The 17,946-nt window shown below is 38.6% G+C and overlaps 1 protein-coding gene across 11 annotated transcripts in view; it reads left to right on the top strand.

Moving 5' to 3' along the window:
* Window positions 1-17,946, top strand: part of Fip1l1 (factor interacting with PAPOLA and CPSF1) — a 64,123-nt gene that overhangs the window by 15,399 nt on the left and 30,778 nt on the right. For 6 of the 11 annotated variants that reach the window (XM_036201302.1, XM_036201303.1, XM_036201298.1 and 3 more), the window contains one exon: window positions 5,831-5,940. In XM_036201302.1, coding sequence (XP_036057195.1) covers window positions 5,831-5,940 — 110 coding nt within the window. Of the gene's footprint in view, window positions 1-5,830; window positions 5,941-13,000; window positions 13,109-17,946 lie in introns of all 11 variants that reach the window. The other 5 variants (XM_036201301.1, XM_036201294.1, XM_036201293.1 and 2 more) reach the window with 1 other exon arrangement.

Here is a 17,946-nt window from a genome sequence, read left to right as displayed (position 1 = left end):
TTTTTCAGTCGCCTCCAACCCCCTCTTTCAGAGGATCTTAATGGAAGGCTTGTTTTAAGTTTTTGCTTCTGCTGTTTTCTTTTTCTGCATCGTCTCTTTTTTCTGTTAATATTTACCTTTGTTGTTTTCAGCTTCTAACTTGGACCTTTCTCAACTGTTCTTTGCCTTATTCTTCTTAGTCTTTCAGTAAGAGTGGACCCTACAAACTCTTAGAAGCACTGTTAATGTGACTAAAACTTACTAACGTAGGCATTTCCATAGGCTTGTGATTTGTTTATGTGCTCTTAGCTTTAAGTTGTTTTCCTATATTATTGTGTTAGTTTTTCTTTTTGTGGGACTCTGACTTTCAGAACACTTCAGTGTTGAGTGACTAATGACACCAGCAACTGCATATTTACATGTTCCGTGTTATTTGAAAGACTGAAGAAGTGATGTTCAAGCAGACTCTAAAACCAATTAAATAAACTTAAAAAAAGTATTGGCTCATTCACGTCCTGTTCTCCAGACACTTCGGATGCAGAGTTTTTATGTAGTCAGTGTTTTTAAAGGTCTTGTAGTGATGATAGGCAGATAGCATCATACAGCAAAATATTCAGATAATGATACTAATCAGAAATTTTAAGAAGAAAATAGAAAATCACAGGAGGGAGTCTGGGAGTGGTCAGAAAGGCTACTCCTCCTATGAGGGATCACTTGAATGACACAGTAGCCTTCTTTTGGCCACTGGTATACACACTAAGATCCCTTGTAATGCCTGAAACTGGGTAGTACTAAACCCTGTACCCTCTGTTTGCTTCTCCACATGCATAATCAAGTTTACTTTTAAGTTAGTCACAGTGATTAACAATAACAATGCAGAGCAATACAGTAAAAAATATTCCAATATGCTCAAAATAATTATAGCAGATGATGAGTTTTAGTTTTCTGTTGATGTAAGTCATTAACTTATTGAGAGGAAGCACTTGACAGCTTCTCTTTGCCAGTTCTGAATTGTCAGCATCAGTACTTTTGTGCTTTAGAAGCGTTTTTAACTTATTGTAAAGGTCAGTCAAACATCAACACTTAACAGTTTTAGTATCCCAAGCAGCTGAATGATTGATTAATAGGATGCTGAAGTATGCATGTGGATGCATAGACAAAGGGATGATTCATGTCCCAGGCAAGATGGAATTGGAAAGGTGCACACTCTATGTGGTTTACCGTACCAGTTGTCAGTTTTTGGACTTGTCCACTTTAAGTTATTGTAGTTTGTTTCTGATCCGTAATTGAAAGTCCAGAGGGCAACAGCATAGATGGAGGTATGGAAGACTGCTCTACTTGAATTAGAGGAGGCCATGATCTGGAGAGGGGATATTCCAAACAGAAAGACTGGTCAAGTCAGAAACCCTGACAAGAGAAGAGGAGCTGACATGTCCAAAAAGACAAGAACAAAGGCTATCATGACTAGCAGTGGTAAACATGGATGGAGAGAGAATAGAAGACGAATTTGGAAGGATACAGTGCCCAAACCATACAGGCAATGTTAAGACGCTTGTTTATTTTGCTTGCATTGGGAAGCAGTTGGAGACCTGAACAGAGGAGAAACATGAGTTGACATGCATATGTGGTAAGATTGCTTTCCTCTAGACAGAGTTAAGACCAGAAGTGGAGAGGGTACCACAGTAGCTGATGCACACTGATGGATTTGCCTGGGGTGGTGCCATCCTGTCAGCTGATGGCTTTTGGTAATATTGTAAAGGTAAAGCTGACATCCTGTATGTTAACATGAGCTAGATAGAAGCTGTAGTGCTTTGTTTTTGAGAAGTTTAGGAGGTGACAATGCTGTTTTATTAATATGTGGAAAATATGGGAAGGATCAGATTAGGGGAAATTGATAGTTTAGTTTAAGACATGATCATTTTGAGGTGTCAGTTTGATATGCCAAGAAACTGAATATAAATTGCTGGTATTCATGGGGATAGTTGGGACCTTAATGTTAACCAGCCCTTTAGGCAGAGTAATGTGTTTCTTTTACATCTTTTACCTCATTTTATTTTTTGAGAAAGAGAGAGAGAGAGAGAGAGAGAGAGAGGCTTTGTGTCTACGTACACATGCTGTGGTGCATTTGTGAGAGGCAGAGGACAGTTTTCAGGAATTGGTTCTTTCCTTTCATGTGGGTCCCAGGAATTAAACTCAGGTTGTGGGGCTTAAAAAGAAGTAAGCACTTTACACACTAAACCACCTCATCCCATAGTCTTTCATAGCGTTTATTGTACTGTGCCCACTATTTTTGTTGTTTTCTCTGAGAGCTAGAGTTTGGGTTTGGTTTGGTTTTCTTTCAGTAATCTAAGCTCTAGGTAAAGAGTAGATAGTAGATGTTTGGTAATTGAGTTGTTTACTTCCCCTGTCACCATGTCCTGGCATTTTACCTGTCAGGTGTGTGTTAAATCCATTTCAGTCTTTTATTTTTGTCTTCCTTGCCTTAGTGATGATCCTAATATCCCATTAGAATCTGTACGTTTTGAATGAATTTGCTTTTAGTAAGCAGTAGAGCTTGTTTTCAAATGAACTCAGTGTTAAGGCTTAATTATAGGTAGGTACCAACTGGGTAAAACTGGTCACTACTTAATAGAGGTCTGACTCTTTAAGTTAATACTTAGCTTTATTTCATTAAAAAATTATTTAATAATAATTTTTAATATTTTGACTTATAATTATATTAATCCCCCCTTTCCATTCCTTCCTCCAGCCCCTCCCACACATCCCTCTTGCTCTCAAATTCATTGCCCCTTTTTTAAAAAGTGTTATTAATTTTTTCTTTTGTTTTGTATTGTTGTTTTTCGAGACAGGGTTTCTCTGTGTAGCTTTGCGCCTTTCCTGAGCTCGCTCTGTAGACCAGGCTGGCCTCGAACTCACAAAGATCCGCCTGGCTCTGCCTCCTGAGTGCTGGGATTAAAGACGTGCCCCACCACCGCCCAAGTGTCCTTAATTTATACATGTGCTCTTAAATAGAACTTTCTTAGTCTGTATTAGGTGACTTGTATGTATGTGATTCCAGGGCTGGTCACTTGGTATCGGATAACCATTAGGGGTTCTTGTTTAGGGAAGACCATTTCTCTCACTTTGAGCAGTCCCCAGTTTCCCATAGTTCTTAGCTAGAGTTGAAGACCCTTGAGCTTTCCCTGTGCTGTGTCAGTGCTCCCATTGATGTGGTCATTGTTTGGGTCTTGTTTAGGCAGGCATGCTGATAAACCTGACATTCCTAGGAGACACAGCTTCACAGCAAACTTGCTGTCCCTCTGGCTCTTAAAGATCTCTCTGTCCCTCTTTCCCTCCATGATTCTTGTGCTCTCGGTGCAGGAATCATGTTGTACATGTATTGAGTGGGGCTGGACACCACATGATCTTTTGTGTGCTGCATTTGATCTGTAGAGGTTTTCTATAATGGTCTACTTCTGTTGCAGAAAGAAGTTTCTTTGATAAGGGGTGAAAACTATACTTATCTATGGGAATAAGAATAAATATTTAGGATGTAGTTAGGAATTATGCTAGTTTAGTAAAATGAAGTGTTCTCCTCCAAGATCCATGACTTCACTAACCCTGGGTAGTTGACTTTATTTCCAGTACAAGGCATTGTTTCCCTTTTACTGAGTGGGCTTTAACTCCTATTAGACAGCTGTTGGTTACAGCCAAGGTTTGCATGCCATCCTAATATCCCTAACTAATACCGTTAAAATAGTCAACTTCCCTAATTATGTCACACCATCAGTTAAATATGCCCTCCTACTCAGCCTTATTCCCCTCCCCTTACTCTTCACCCTTAGGGTTATCATGCCGTGCAGGCTGTTGTGGTTCATGGGCATCATAGCTGGCCAGAACTGTTGTTTGCTTCCCTCCCTTGGTAGCTGGAGTGATGCTCTCTGGTACCATGAAAGCTAGTCCTCAGGGAGGAGACTTTCAGGTCAGAGATCGAACTCTTACTAGCTTAAATGCATAATGATCTTTTTGTTTTCCTGATGTTGATTAATTTGCAGATAAATGATTTCTGAAAATAAATTAATGATTTCAATATATCAATCAAATTATCTGAGATTCTGTTGTCACTTGCTTCATGAGAAAGGGGAATGATGCTAAATTTATATGGAGCAGGATAATAGAATTTAAGTAGGGCCTAAAATACTAGGTAAAAAATACTAAGTAAGGAAACAGAGGACTGATTCTTAGTATCTAGGTACGTGGAGCTGGTGTGATAGGCATTGTTGCTGGTGATAAGTTATGGATGTGCAGGAGCAGACTTTCTTTTAATTACATTTGTTTTCATATAGTATTTTGAAGCATATTCTTTTTCCTTCTCCAACTTCTCCTAGATCCTTCTTATCTCACTGCTCACCCAACTTGATGTTCTGTCTCTTTCTTCCCTCTATCTTAAAAAAAAAAAAAAAAAAAAAAAAAAAAATCAAACCATACTCCATAAGACAAAAAAAAAATACCAAAACAAAAAGTATACAAAATCCAAAAACAAACAGAAAACCGCAAGTAGTCTGTTTTGTGTTGGTCAACTTCTGGGCATGAGGCCTGACTTGTAGTGTAGCTAATATACCCAGTGACACTCCATTGGAGAACACTGATTTTCCTTTTCTCAGCAGCTATCAGTTGCAAATAGCTTCTTGGTTATGGGTGAAACTTCGTGTCCACTTGCTCTCCTCCATGCTCCTATTTTTCTGGTTTGAATTTGTGCAAGTCTTATGCCTCTCACAGTCTCCATGAGCTCACATGGGTATCAGTTCTGTTGTGTCTGGATGATGCTGTTTCCTTGGAGTCATTCATGACCTCTAGCTCTTACAGGTTTTCTACTTCTGTACGGACGGGTTCCTGAGCCTTGGGGGGGGGGGGGGATATGGGGGGGGGGGAGGGCGTGTGTTGATAAAGACATCACATTTAAGACTGAGTGCTCCAGAGTCTTTTACTCTCTGCATATTTTCAGTCCTAGTCTCTGTGTTAATTACCATCTACCTCATTAAGCTTCTCTAATGAGTCTTGAACAATACTCTGAACTATGAGTATAGCAATATGTCATTAGGAGTAATATTTTTGCTATGTTCTTGAGCTGATAAGAATAGGAGGTTTCCTCTTAGAACCTATGATCTAGCTAGTCCCAGGTGGTTGGCCCTTTTAATGGTCTGATGTCAGAGGCTCCAGCTTAGGGACTGGGCCTTAACTCTGATCAAGAGGGGTTGATTGCTCCCCAAAATGTTGGGTGCACCAGTATATCTGCGAACAGGTGGCTGTTGGACACTGTAGGGTTTGTAGCTGGGGAATAGTGACGGTTAGTTTTCTCCTCTGGTAATGTGTAGGACCATAAATGTTAGTCATTAGGTGTGAAGTGTTTAGTTGGGCAACAGTATGATTTCCAGGAACAGATTCTTTATGTTAGTGTTAAAGCAAATCACCGTGTGAAATGAAATAGCACATGGTCAGATTGCTAGTAATCTTGTGAGTACAGAAGGGAAAACTTCAAGGCTTTCCTTGAACTCAGAAACATGGAGTTGTAACCAAGTATATCCTAGACTGACTTTGCTCATGAACAGTTTGTGAAGAGTTACTTTTGGGTTTATTGGGGCTTCAAAGTGACAAACTGAACATTTTAGTAATTGGAACATGTTGATCCTCAAGTTCATCTTTGATGCGTTTCACCTAATGCTAGTCTGAGATAGATCTCTTTTAATACAGATCCAGGCATGGTACATTCTTCATATTTAACTTCAGAGCAAATGCTCCAGACTTAAAAGTGCCTCGTGCTTGAGTGTCTGCTAAATTAAGCAAAGTAGTAACCCCATTTTTCTTTTTGAAGGTACAGCAAGGGAGAACTGGAAATTCAGAGAAAGAAGCAGCGCTTCCATCTACAAAAGCAGAGTTTACTTCTCCGCCCTCGTTGTTCAAGACTGGCCTGCCACCAAGCAGGTTAGTTAGATCCTTTATAGTCCCAGCGTTGGGATCTTGGCGCTGTATCTGCGCTGTAATGCTGTGTTAAATATGAAGTCTCCCGGGGTTCTACCAGTACAAACTGGACACTCGACTTGTAGTTTGAATCATTATAAACAACTTCTCAGGGTGCTATTCAAAACACCTGAGTCTGCACGAAATGAAGCATGGCATAGTTACAATAATCTTCCATGCAGAAGTGGTGACTGCTCTTGCTGCTCACTGTGTATATTATTCTCACATAAAGATTTATTAGACTTCCTAGGTCTAGATCTATGGACTTAAAGGGATTTATATAAGAAATAGAAATTTCACCCATAAAAGTCTTACGGCATTCTTTGTTTTCATATAATTCCCAATTTTGTGTTTATAAAATACTAGATAGAAGTAGTAATTATGCAGAAAAAAAATGTCCTTTTCGGTCAAATGTAACAATTGTTTCTTTGTGACTCCATTATAAGGAAAATAGCAAAGAATAAGTGAAGACCAGGGAAGGTTGAGGATGCCAGCAATTTAGTCTTGGATTAGATTAAGGTAACAAGTCTGGGCCTGAAATGAGTCAACTCAGCCATTACAGAGTCTCTGCCAGATTATTTACCTTCTGTTGCTTGTTTAAATGTACGTTCTAGTTGCCTCTTTTCATTTGTTCTTCAGTTTATTACTGACCTGAGAAATTATACTTTATGATATACACTAAGGGGGAAGAGTCCTTAGAGAAGCATTACGTTCATCTCTAACTAAAATGCTCTTTTATTTGTTTAGGGTTTGTTTGTTTGTTTGAGACAGGATCTCATTATATAACCCTGGCTAACCCAGAACTTGCTGTGTAGACCACGTTGGCCTCAGAATCACAGAGATCTGCCAGCCTTTGCCTCCCACATGCTGGGATTAATGGCGTGTTCTGCCATGACCAGTAAAAATAAAGATTCTTAAAGCTTTAATCCAAAATGGAACATTTATAAGTGAGCCAAGATTTATATGGATTGCTATAGAAATATCTCAAATGTTGTAATTTGAACCAAATGAAATTTCATAAAACGTTTGATTAACCAATTACAGAAACTAAAGAGTATTGATCCTTTAATAGATAGTATTTTGGATTTCGGATTTTTCTAAAAGGTCCACTTCATTTCGTCAAGTTTCTGCTTTCAAGTTTTGTTAAGAGGTTGGAATCTTGCCTTAGATTTCTGGGTTTTAAATTCTAACTCAGCAGTCTACTAGTTGAGTGTCCTTGGGCCGACTCTAATTTTCTTAGGTCTGGGTTCCTTAATTGGTAAAATGTAGTAATAATAATACTTCGATTGCTGCATTTGTCAAATGGATTAAGTTCTGTAAAGTGTTGTGGAACTGTTTGTCACATGGAAACTTCCTCTAGATACTGTTACAGTGAAACTCTTTAAGGATCATGGAGTCTTTGTCTCTTTTTGTGTTCCCCTTCTTGTGGGGAGCCTGTTGAATTGTATCACATCTTGTGATGATATAAAAGCTTTGCTTTGTGTTTTCCTCTATTTGAAACGAATGGGGAGCCACATTGGGGTTTTTGCAGGCCGGTCTGATTAAGGTTTTCAAGTCTTAATTTAGCTGTTTTACTAAGAGCAGCTTACAGGGGATAAGGTGTAAGAGACTGCAACAAGTGTGTAGGCAAGAGATAATGGTGTCCTGGACCAAGGTGATGAGGATGAATGATCAGCATAGTTAGCTACTGGGTGTATTCCAAAGGCTTGCAGTGGCATGTCTGGGTTGATTTGTTGAGTATTGTAGAGAAAGGTTATTCTCAATGAATTCAAGGATTTTGTCTTGCTCAACACAAATGTCATGATGGGGTTGTCATTTACGAGATGGAAAGGATTACAAGAGGAATGGCTTGGAGAGAGAAGACAAGTTGAGGGACCAGAAGTCAAAGTGCCGCTGAAGTATGAAAGTTGGATATGTGTCTGTGGAATAAGGAGAAGAGTATTGGCTAAAGATAGACACTTGAGACAGTGATCACTGTTCCAATGCTATCGAAAGTGGAGCTGGGAAATTTAACTAGACCATCAAAAACCTATTGATCCAGAGTGGATAGAGGACAGAGCCTTGAGATACTAAAAGAATGAATGGTAACCAGTAACAAAGGACCAGTAAGGAGGCATAGATGAAAGTTAGTATATGGAGTGGTCAACTTCAAACATTAGTGATAAATTGGTCAGGAAGATGATGATCAAATGTCTATTAGATTTTTAGCTGTGATAGTCACTGATGATCCTGACCAAGATCATGTACAAGGTAAATTGAAAAGACTTAAATGGCTTCAACAGAAACAAGAGATCTTCCTTTACTACCAGCACTTAGGAGACAGAGGCCCAGGCAAGTGTCTCTCTCTGAGTTCAAGGCCAGTTTGGTCTACAGAGTGAGCTCCAGGACAGGTAGACTATATAGAGAGAGACTTTCTAAAAAAAAACAAAGCAGAAATGAGAGAAATTGAAAAGTAAAAGTATGAACAGTTTTAAAGACTATTTTCTCTTGTCTGTGAGGCCAAAACCAGGGAAATAGGGACATGTGAGGCCAGGTTTTTCAAGGTAAAAAAGAAACTGCAGCATATGATGTACTTGAGAATGAATTAATTAGAAATCTTAATGATCAAGAAGTAAGGAAGGGGAACAGTTGTAGAGAATGTTCTTAGTTAGACCAAAGGGAACAGGGTATGAGTGCATGGGCGGTAAACAACTTCCTAACTGGAGAGAATGCGATAGTTGGCGTTTCCAAGTCTCAGTTTAGTTTCTTTGCTAAGAGCAACATGTAGAGTGAGAAAAGGAAGGGACCCTTGTAGGAGATTGCAGCAAGTACCTAGACAAAAAATAATGAGAACAATGGGACGCCCTGATAGATTGCTACCCTTTTTCCCCCTGGGAAAATAAGATAGACTTAGCAGGACAGACTAAAGACGGTAGAGTCGGTGTTAATGTTTGAAAGAGAAGCCTGAAGTAGTCTTTTTTTAAGAGTAGGTGAATCAACTTTTGTGTAAAAAAATAGGATCACTTGGCAGTAGTTGGAGAGAAACAGAGTACAAAGGCTTACATCAAAATGGGAGAAACAGTGTTTTTATATGTTGATAGAAGTGAGTTAATAAAATGAAGAGCTAATGGATTTGTGTTTGCAGTTTGTTAGATTGAGGCCAAGGTCTAAAATGAGCCAAGTCAAGTGTGCTTTAGATGTGTTCATGAAGAGTAGTTACACTTGTATTTCACAGGAGTGGAGGTTATGCCAGACAGTAACTAAGGGACAGAGGGCCCCCAAAAGTGAACGAGTACTCAAGGGGTGATAATAGTGATGACTGGACCTAAGTAGAGATAAAGACATTGGAAGATCTGCATAAAGATGGAATGGAAAAGGTGGTAAGGGACAGAAAAACACCCTGGTGAAGGAAGGATGGGAAATTCACAGGCCGTCACCACTTCAAGTATGAGTACTTGCCCTTGCAACTGATAGCAACATGCCTAGCATGCTTTTCTCATCACTTCTGAAATCAAAGGGCAGTGCTCATTCCTTGTTAGGAAAATTTGTTTCCTGGATTTATCTTCAGTTAATCAAAAAGTAGACTTTTAGAATCTTGTAAATTATTTCCCTAAAAATCGTGTGTGTGTGTGTGGGGGGGGTGTCATTTTACATATATGTGAAAATTGGATAAAATCTTTGGAAATAAATTTTTATTGAGTTTAGGGGGAAGATAGTATTGGCAGTACTGAGACATAAAATAGATTTAAGAGTAGTGATCTGTGATACTGGCCTAAGCACTAGATCTTCATTGCTAAAATCTTACATGCCTTACTACTGTGTGGGTGGATGTTTGCCGAGACCTTCTGAAATTTGGGACTGGTAGAAATGGTGAGTTTACAACCAGTTTCTTGCTAGAACTGCCCAGCAAGCTTGCATACTTAAGGAAAGGTCTACATTTGCTATATCAGAATGCTTTGTTTAGTCTTTTTAAGTTCTCATATTATTTATTTTCTTTGAAAATACATATCTATGGAAAAGTGATAGGAATTTACAGCTTGATAAGATTTTACAAATACAGTATATTGTTGTAAACTAGCAAGTAGATTGGAAAATGAACCTTTGCTATTCTTTCCTTGTTTTCATTTTGTACTGTTCTGTTTTGACAAGTATTCAAACTTAAGAGAGTTCCAGGTAAAGCACGGAGAACCTCATCTACACAGTTCACTAGGTTCTAACATGTTGTATTTGCTTCTTTAAAATACTTCTCGCAACTGTTGGATGCTAATTTGGATGGTAACCATTGGATGCGTGCTTCTCTTAACCTCTAAATCTTCACCTTGTATTTCTTAGGAACATGGATGGATGTTTTATTACATAACTGTAAATAGGGCAGTTACCAAAGTCAGGAAAAGCTAATGCTGAATCAATCCTTTGTCTAATATCCCGATCATCAATTTTGCCAGTTATCTCAATATTGTCCTTTACTGAATTCCTTTTCTTTTTGACCTTGGACTCAGTCCAGGGTCGTTCATTTACACTCTCTCTTCAGGTGTTTATCAGAGAGCAGCTTCTCAAGCCTTCGGTTGCATTTTAGAAGAGTGCAATCCAGTTGTTTTAGAGATGGTTCCTCAGTCTGGCTTTCCCAGTTCCTCCTCATTATTAGGTGGGCTTGTGCTTTGAGACTGTTGTGTAAGTGATGCTGTGTTCTCCTCTTCAGTGCACCAGCCTCAAGAGAAATAACCCGTCTGCCCCACTTGTTTTTATTAATGATGATAAATCTAGTGAGTTACTTGTGCTTATGCCTTTCTGGCTGTACATCAAGTTCCTGTTTCTCCTTTTTTTGCATTTAAGAAGTAATTTTTGCATTGGGGATGTTGCTCAGTTTTAGAAAAACTGCTTGCCCTTAGCATGTGCAGGGCCCTGGGTCTGATTCCTAGCACCATTAAGAAAAAAGTAATTTTGCAGAGAAACTAGGTATAAATGTCCTAACTTCCCAAGAACTTTAGCATCTGTTGATGATTTTTAGAATAACTGAGCTGCTACTATAATGTCTTTAAAACAATGATTAACTTTTAAAATTTTGTTTAAATTATCTTGTTAACGCGTATGGGTGTTTTGCATGCATATAAGTCTGTGCACCGTGTGTGTGGTGTGTGTGTGTGTGTGTGTGTGTGTGTGTGTGTGTGTGTGTGTGTGTGACCACAGAAGTCACAAGAGTGTGTTGGATCCTTTGGAACAGACAAGGCTGAGACTTAAACCTAGGTCTTCTAGAAGAGCTCTCAGTGCTCTTGACCACTGAGCCATCTACCCAGTCTTACTTGCTTTTATTTTGCCTGCATATTTGTACATGTACCATATGTGTATCTGGTTCCTAAGGAAGCAAGAAGAGGGTGCTGGATCCCTTGAGATCATATGGGTGCTAAGAACCAAACTTGGGTTCTCTGAAAGAACAAGTGCTCTTTACCACTGAGCCATCTCTTCAGCTCCTGCTTTTTAGTGTTTTTGAACAAGATTTTGCCATGTAGCTTAGGTTATCCCTAAACTCATAGTCCTTCCAGCCTTTTCCAGTGCTGGCATTGCCAACATGCCTCACTAAGTGTATGAGTTCTTACGTGTGGAAGGACGTGTGTGTGGGGGGGTGGGGAGCACTCTGCTTTTTGGCATTCGCAGGGTATTCTGAGCTCATCTTGTACTTCCCTGATTTCTCTCTAAGACATTTACTTCTCTTAGGAGGAAATACTGATTCAAAAGCAAGATTAGGCTGGTAACTATGGTCATTGCACTGGGGTGTCATTATTTATTTTCAGGGCCTTTTAAGCACTTAACAGCTTGGGGGCAACAGCAATTTCAGTGTGAAAGTGTCACTTACATATTTTAAAATAAAGTTTGAGTCATGAAATCATGTTTCTTTTACATCCAGTTTGACAGCACGGATGCTTCCTTTCTCAGAACTAGTTTATATTATGTCTCTTTGTTCTCAAAGTGATAATCTGTCCCCCAGCAGCTTTGGTCTGGTACTCATTGGTAATCAATTGTAACCTTCATGGATTTGAGATTTCTGCTTAGCCAATAACACACAAACACAATTAAAGAGTTCTCGCTACTCTGGTTTGGACTGAGGGTGAATGGGGAAGCATTTCTTCATGTGCTTCAGTGTCACTGGTTCCTTTGGTCTCTTCACTGCAGCATCTTTTCCTCCATGATTACTGGTGGAGTTTCTTTTCCCATGTGTGAATATTGAACCCAGAGCCAAGGACAGGGCTGTCCAGTGGATACGTGGAGCTGTCAGTTTCTTTTTTTCTTTGATTTTAGTGACAGATTCTCCTCAGTTCATTTTCCCTGGGTATGTGTTTACAGAAGTAGACTTGGAAATATGTGTAGTTTTAGTAGCTTTGAAACAGTCTTTCACAGGATTGGCGAGAATGGCAATAGCTGGACTTACTTTTGCAACAGGGTCTAACTGTGTAGTCAGCTGGTAACCTTCCTGCCTCAGCCCTGTGAGTGCCACTGTGCCTAGCTAAACTTTGGATGGAGTGTCACTGGAGAGAAAATAGCTTGGGAAATGTGCTTGGAAAGAGTTCCTTTGAAATGAAATTTTAGTTTATCATAGGTTTTTCTGAAACAAATCCAAGTACTACTATAAACTGGTTGTACTGACAAATATGTGTTATTGAGGAGCATAGAAGAAAACAACACCAGTTTTGAGTGAGATTTTGTGGAACAGCAGAAATTGTTATTAATTCATAAAGGCACAGAAATTTGTTTTTTGATGATTTTTTGGGCGTACCCTTGGTTCATTTTTCATTTCTGCATCTTGACACCATACTATGTTGAAACATACTTCTAACAGTATTCTAGAGTTAACAAGATGGTGATAACAACATCTAAATTAAAATGCCTGCAGTAGTCAGTTCTACAGCAAGTGCTTTATGACTTGAAAAGAATGGTACTGTAGGAACATGTCAGAGCACCTTAGAAAAAGCATGCCAAGGAAAAATAAACAGAACAGGGGGGTGAGAGACAACAGTATGTAAGAAAAAACATAGCAAATTTATCTCACCAGAAACAGCACCTCTTCTCAGTCTCAGACAAGTACTGCCTCGAGAAAAGCCAGTTCAAGCGTGGGCAAGTGGCAGGATCGATATGGGAGGGCCGAGTCACCCGACCTAAGGTAAGGCTCTTTTTAAACCTTGGCTACTTCCTCGTCTTTAGATCACTGGTGTTACTGTGTCTCTTAGTATATAATAAGGTAACTAGTTTTGAGACTATACCATATTTCCCCCCAATGATGCTTTTTCAGAGTGCACTTGAGGCGTTTTACTGAGACCCAGCATGTGTCTTCCTTATCCTTTGGCCTTTTATAGTATGTAATTGTTACATTGAACCACACTAATTATGGTGTTCTGAACTTACTTTTCTCTCCCCCTTGTTGCATGTTAATTCTTTGTTTTTATACATTCTTTCATGATATTCTCAGCTATTTTTCACTGCTTATGCACGAAGTGTAATTTTCTGAACTAGTTTAGGACTTGCAAATTTGACTCCACAGAATTTTTCTAGTCCTGTGTCTCAGCCTGCTCTTCCTGTAAGTGGGTCTATACCAGCTGCCCTAGGTTGTGTACTTCTCTAGTTAGCGGGTTGACTCATGATCCCGCCATCCATAGAATTTTGATTCATGTTCTAAATGTCCTCACAATGTGTACAGCCATAGACACACTATAAGTTCTCTATGTCAGCGAAATGGGAATAACTTCATTTCTGAAGGATGCAGTGAGCAGTGCTGTCCACGTAGAATGTATTGCTAACAGAAGTTAGTATGAGAGATAACATTTTAGTGTACAACTCAGAAGTATAGACCAGGTTAATTTTAACGTGCCCTTTGAGATTATGACAACCAAACAAGGAATAATTTTGTTTGGCTTTGTTTGTGTTGTTGAAGAATTTTATGCTTCCTTTGTCTAAATCATGTACTAATGATCTGATGGTGGTTTGCTCTTAATCACTTTAATGTAAAAGCTTTTAGATGTGCAAATTATGGCAGATGCTTTTGATTGTAGCATTTTACAAAAAGCAAAGGGAGCAGTACTATCCAAAGAAAGTTTGATTTTCATGTTTTTTTCCCCCATAGAAGCTTAATTACATGTTCTTAATGAATTGTAAAAATTTCTAGTCAGTTTGAGGTTTGCTATTAGAAAAGAATAAATTATTTTTGTCAAAAAAAAATAAGCATTCTTGTCAGAGACAGTATTTTGACTTTTTAAAAAATACTCTAACTATCCGTCTAGTAACTGAGAAGGTAAAAATTTTCACAACAATTTTATGTGGGTTTTTTTTGTTTTTTTTGTTTTTTTTTTATGGGTTAAGAATGAAAAAAAAGAAAGAAAGGAGGAGGCTGGAGAGCTGGCTAAGAGGTTAAAAGCACTAACTGCTCTTGTGGAGGACCAGGTTAGTTTCCAACACACAGTGTGCTGGTTCACAATTACGGTAACTGCAGTTCCGGGCAACCGATGCCCTCTTCTGCCCTCCATGGCCACCAGGCATGCATGTGATGATGCACAGACACGTGTGCACACAAAACACTCTTACCCAGTCAATAAATAAAGCCAGCAAAGTACACAGTCAAAGAATGAGAACAGTGACTTATTGGAATAGTCATTATTAGCAAATTTTAATTATACTTAAATGACACTAAAATTTTACATATGTAATCAAGAGAAATTTAAAATTCTTTTAGATAGAGTTCTGATACGTGGAGTCAAATAGAATGAATTTTTTCATATTGTTAGCAATTAAATGTAATTCCAAATTTTAATGCTTGTATTACTTCTATATAATAATGATTTAGTGTATAATAATTGAATTTTTGTTTATCCTGACCAGCAGTTTTACTGCCCAGATTGACTTAGAGGCTTGATTCTGGATTGGCTGAAAGGTTCACATCAAATGCTAGCTTGCAGTGGAGTTTGGCAGGAGAATGATAGCTGTAACTGTAACTCAACTGAGAGTTGGCATTGGGTAACATTTAGAGCCTCACAGAGTCCTGTATGTAATGTTCATTTAATTTCTATTTTATGCCTCTTGATTACCAGCCAGTTTCAGAAGGGTATTATGTGTTTTCATTTGCAAGCTGAATGATGGACAGTTTTGCAGTAGACCTACTGCACAATACTCCTACATTCTTTCTCTTGATTTGTGCTCTTCACACCATCTAAAATATCCTTCATTTCCATTCATGTATTTACGTTGATCTTGTGTGTCGCTTCCTTCTTTCCTGTAGTAGCTTAAGAGGTTACAGCCATATATTTAGAAATATGACCTGATTGAGACACCTCACCAGCCATATCTGTCTTCTATGTGGGAATATGAACATTTCAAGTGCTGGGGTTTGGAGAGATGCTCAGTGGTTAAGCTCACTTGTTGCGCTTGCAGAGGACGTGTGTTCAGTTCCCAGCACACACATGGAGCCTCACAACCATTTAACCCTGGGTCCAGGGGGTCACCCCCCCTTCTACCTTTGTAGATACCACACACAGTGTACAGACAAGCATGCAGGAAAAACATCCATACATATAAAATAAATAATTGTTTTAATATAAGAAAAATTCAGATGCTTTTGGAAATTTCTTCTTAATATTTTCTTAGAGAGTAAATCTTTGAAATGGCTGCAGAGAACATTTTCTTCAGAAATATAAAGCTAGAAAATGTTCTCGATTTTCTTTGCAGCAGTAACTCATTTGTAAACTTGCTTCACACAGTGGTCTCTCATCTGCATTTTACACACACACCCAGGTTTGGGATTTCTTGGTCCTTCTTCGAAAGCTGTCTGTGCTGGAGCACTTGCTCTTCCTTAGATGAGACTTGACCTCTATTGGAAAGACTCCCCTGATTGAGTGAGCACCACACTCTGATGCTGTACACAGCATTGGAGAATGGAGCTGTGTATTTCACTTTTGCTTCTGGGGTACAGATACTGCAGTTTGTCTGGTTTCAGTGCTTTTCAAAGTGTCTGGTTGTAACTCATTTCTCAGTCCCAGTCAGTTTGGCGATTCTAAGTGATATTTGTTGAGTTTTGTCATTATGCTTTTTATAATAAAATCATGTTTGCTTTTAATATTGTACTTTTCCTTTACAATATGCATCATTTTTAAAACTCCTGTTTTTTTGGTTTTTTTTTTTTTTGGTTTTTCGAGACAGGGTTTCTCTGTAGCTTTTTTATAAATGTAATAAATATGTTCTGGATTTCTTAGGCAAAACACATTTCTTGTGTGTTTTATTACCAGTAAGATTTAAGAACTACTGCAATCTATCATACTTTCTTCCAAAAAGAATTCACAGAGTACAGTTTTGCTCCATATTCTTGTATGTAAAAATGTGAATAATAGTTGTTGTGCCATAAGTTATGAGTTATAAATGTAAGTAAAGTGCTCAGTTAATCCAAGTGCTAAATTCCCAACAAGCAGTCTGCAACTAGTGCTTTATTTTTATCATATGCACTAAAGAGCTGTGCACTAAGGATGCCTTTGACCTGCCTGCTGACAGTGGGTAGCTTAGACATACAATTATGATAGAGATTAACAAATAGTCCGTGCCTGTCTTCATGTGACCTCTAGTTGCCATTGAGAAATTCCAGTTTTACCTTTGTTAGCAACCCTTAACTCTTTCTGGGACATCAGAATCATCAAAATAAGACATTTTAATTTGATTGCAGAGATGGTTTCAGATTTGCAGGATATTTACATGATGGAAACTTAGGAACAAGAGCCTATTTAAGCTGTAGATAAACTCAGATATCCAGAGTGCTTAGTCTGTCTCTGCTTCTTACCGTACAGTTGCGTCTAATACCAAGAATCGTGAGAATAGCAGTAGCTGAGTCGCTGTCCTGAACCGATCTGGGGGCCTGGTTAGCTAGATGCACTATGTTGATGTCTGAGTTCTGGCAGCTTTTCTTGTAGTGAAGCACTGCTGAGAGTTTTCCTGTAATAAATAAGCTGTCTGCTGGGATTTTTCATGGAGAGCTGGTATAGAACCTGCCTAGCATTCATGAGACCTTGGGTTTAATCCTTGGGATGGTGGAGTGGGAACGTTGATGGGGACACATTCTGGGACTAATAAGATTCAGTGTATTCCATCATGTGGCTCAGGACTAATGGAGTTTGACATTAGTCCATTGTGTTATATGTTACTTTTGTTTACTTTGCTTCATCTATGAACATGTCATAATCCACTTGTGAACAAAATTTCAAATTCATTCTGATAAAGGGGAATTAATTGATGTGGTTTATTAAAAAACCTGAGCAAGGAGGTCTTAGGGCATGGAGGCAACTGCAGTATTTTGGACTTCTTGGGGGTGTGTTCTGAAGATTGATTTCTTCACTATTATGTTTTACAAACATGGTGTTTACCATCTTGCATTTCTTGTGATTACTCCAGTGAAAGCTTAGAAAACTAATGTGCTCTTCATTTAAGGTAAAGTTGAAGAGCTACATGCTTCCTGGTGTCCCTGGAGTTTTTAAAGCCACAGTGCTAAGAGACAATTTGTTAGGAATCAGAGAAAAGTTGGTCTTGTACTGAGGCTTACTTTTCAAGGGATGTCTTATGGAGTCAGAGAATTTGCAGTCTGAACTATAAATCCAAACAAATGTGGCAGGGTAATTTGGATGGGAATACATTTTAAAATGTCAAGAGGGGACCAGTTCTGTAGTGGAGAAGAGTAGGAAATGAAGTAAATTTTGATATTGAAAATTTCATGAATATAAATAGTGAGGGAAATAAGCACCATATCTTGACGGTATGTTGGAATCCAAGGGCAGAGGGCACGTGCTTTAATAGGAAGCAGTGATCTGTATAATTTTGTATCATTCTAAGTTTTAGGATACAAATTGGAGGACTATTTGCTTTCCTCATGTTTGAATTTTTCTCTTATATGTGAAAGTTTGGGTATTTCCCCAGTTATAGTGGAGGATATTATGAATCAGGGGCTTAGTTGTTAAGAAAGCTTGCTGCGCTTGT

Source organism: Onychomys torridus, chromosome 10, assembly GCF_903995425.1.
Source record: "Onychomys torridus chromosome 10, mOncTor1.1, whole genome shotgun sequence".
Taxonomy (NCBI): Eukaryota; Metazoa; Chordata; class Mammalia; order Rodentia; family Cricetidae; genus Onychomys; species Onychomys torridus.
Note: the sequence above shows the minus strand (reverse complement) of the source record. Positions and strands in the feature narration are given on the sequence as shown.